Here is a 2,500-nt window from a genome sequence, read left to right as displayed (position 1 = left end):
ACACACATCCCTTATATTTTGTATCGTGAGTCTAACTTCCACGCTACAAAAGTTGCATCTTCTTTAAGCCTGCTCTTTTTCAGGTAGTGAAGCTATTCTCCAGGTATGTTGTCTTTCCTATCTTCTTAACAGCTTTGCAGAGAAACATTATGGAACATCCTGTAGATGGTTAATGCTCTTCTTTGGGTCTGTGTTTTAGAGAGCTTTTGCTAGCCATGTAATGATTTGCTCTCTTCTACATATGACTTTACAGAGAGAATTTTACTGTGAATACAAATAATATGCAGTTGCTGAGTAATACTTTCCTTTGCCACATTAAGAAAATAAGTTGTACGTTACTTGCACTACCTGCTTGCTAGCTAATAAATCTTGTATGTTAAGATTGTAAAGTCTTCATTCTTATATGTCGTTTGTTAACTAATAATTTCAATACTTTGTTAATATTTATAGTTGTATAAGTAATAACAACTATATACCTTGTTTTTGTAATCCACATGTTTTGATTTTTCCAAACCTCTTTTGAATTTTGCAAATGTTCCCAATATATTTCTTGTATATTTTAAAGGAGATAAAGATTATTATATATTAGTCTTTCAAGTTCTGCTATTTTGTGAGAATTTGATTGGGACATTTATAATGTATGCTCTTTATAATCCAAAATGCTCTATGGGACATGTTGCTTTTACCATGGCTTTGTTTGCCTAAGACATCTGGCTGTGAAGTAATGTGTTATTTTTATATTGGTTAAATCTTTTGTCAGTATCACCTTACATTAACTAGGTGCAGTAAGAAATAGCTTAATCCCTTAGATTTAGTAATAACTAATGTTGTTAATGTACATGATATATATTATTATTTATGTATCCATTGTATGGACTTTACACATCCATAGTTGCAAAGACTGTGTGTATAAAAAGTAAAAATGAGGATCATTTTACAGTATGTACTAATCCTCTTACATTAGTAAGTGTTTGAATGTTTACAATAGGTATCTGATTTTACTGTGTATTGATATTCTCCTCCACTGTGTATATTATGTATTACTGTGTGTGGAATATCCATTTTTGTGACTAATAATACATTAAATTTTCTTTCTTTCTTTGGGAGTTCTCAGTATACTTTATAATGAAAGATGATTATTTTTTTTTAAACAATTGATTTTTTTACTCTTTAGTGCTACGTTTCTCTGTGCTTATTTAGTGAAGATTTCATGTTGAGTCTGTATCTAAAGTACTTTTCATTTTCTTTTGCTCCATTCAAAGTTCTGTCTCAGTCTTCAGCCAGAGGTTAAGTCTAAGTTTTGAAACCTCAACCAGCCATGTATTTTCTACCTGGGATAACTTTCTCCCTGTTTCATCTGGAAAAAAAAAATCCTCTCATAGAAAAGAAAATTATTCTACAACAGATACATAATTTCTTTGGATAGATATAGAATTTATCCTCTGTTTCTTCTGACAGATACAGCCACAATCAATGGCAATGCAGGAGGACAGGAGAGTGATTCAGAGGACCCACTCTATTCAACAGTGAAGCCAAAAAGCAAGCAGTCTAACCCCTCTGCCTCCACCCAGCAGAGGAGGGGTGACAGTGATGAAGATGTCAAAGGGGGGAGAGGAGCCAAGACACAGAAAAAGGGAGCAAAGAAGGTGCTTCAAGGCTTGCGGAATCCTAAAGCACAAGGAGTGGATAATAAGGCCTTTGTTGGTAGGTTTGCATCTGGCTTGCCATTTTGGGTGGTATTAAATTGTTTGCAATTTTATATTTTCCCTTTTTTTATTAGTTGTATGAATAGTTTTGGCCCTGACAAAGAAATTTTGGAAAAAATATTAAGGAAAGAATTTTTAGGAATGCAATGTTTAGATACAGCTTTCTCTATATTTTGGATATTTAGATAGAGTATAATAAACCAATGTCGTTATTTACTTATATGAGCTCATATTCTCAGAGATAGTCTAAGAAGAAAAGTGTTACATTAAATATTACTTTTGAGACTAATAGCAAACAAACTGTACTATTATTTAAATTGTTCATTACTCCAGCAGAGGTTGTCACCTGATCAAACTCTCTTCATTCTATTGGGTATTTTAGGATTTAGGCAGTTTTGTTTTTTATTTCATTATTGAATTAACTTGAAGGAAATTTTCTTTGTGCAAAATATGTAGGGCCTAATAAACTTTTCAGTACTACACTTTTATTTTAAAAAAATGAAATTACGGTGAAGATTGTCACATGGAATTCATAACATTTCAACATTGTCACAGTCAACTGTGTTTATTGCTTCCTCATCAGTTTGTCCATTGGCTGAAACCACCATCCTCACCTTAACCCAAAGCAGACGGGCATGGCATGTATGTACATGCCATACCCACTGTGAGTTTATTTTAATAATTGCCACAGATGGCTACACTTGTACAAAGTCACCAATGAGTCATTTACGAGTACTGCCTGTCTCGCCAGTTTACCCTTTTCCTTGATTTTCAAAAATATTTTACATTGTCTT

The 2,500-nt window shown here is 33.0% G+C and overlaps 1 protein-coding gene across 1 annotated transcript in view; it reads left to right on the top strand.

Annotated features, from left to right (window-relative positions):
• The window catches only part of LOC125044246, a 14,708-nt gene that overhangs the window by 7,167 nt on the left and 5,041 nt on the right, over positions 1-2,500 (top strand). Inside the window, exon 5 of the mRNA XM_047640796.1 lies at positions 1,459-1,704. Within this exon, the coding sequence (XP_047496752.1) occupies positions 1,459-1,704 (246 nt within the window). The remainder of the gene's footprint in view (positions 1-1,458; positions 1,705-2,500) is intronic.

This window comes from Penaeus chinensis, chromosome 35, assembly GCF_019202785.1.
Source record: "Penaeus chinensis breed Huanghai No. 1 chromosome 35, ASM1920278v2, whole genome shotgun sequence".
Lineage (NCBI taxonomy): Eukaryota > Metazoa > Arthropoda > Malacostraca > Decapoda > Penaeidae > Penaeus > Penaeus chinensis.
Note: the sequence above shows the minus strand (reverse complement) of the source record. Positions and strands in the feature narration are given on the sequence as shown.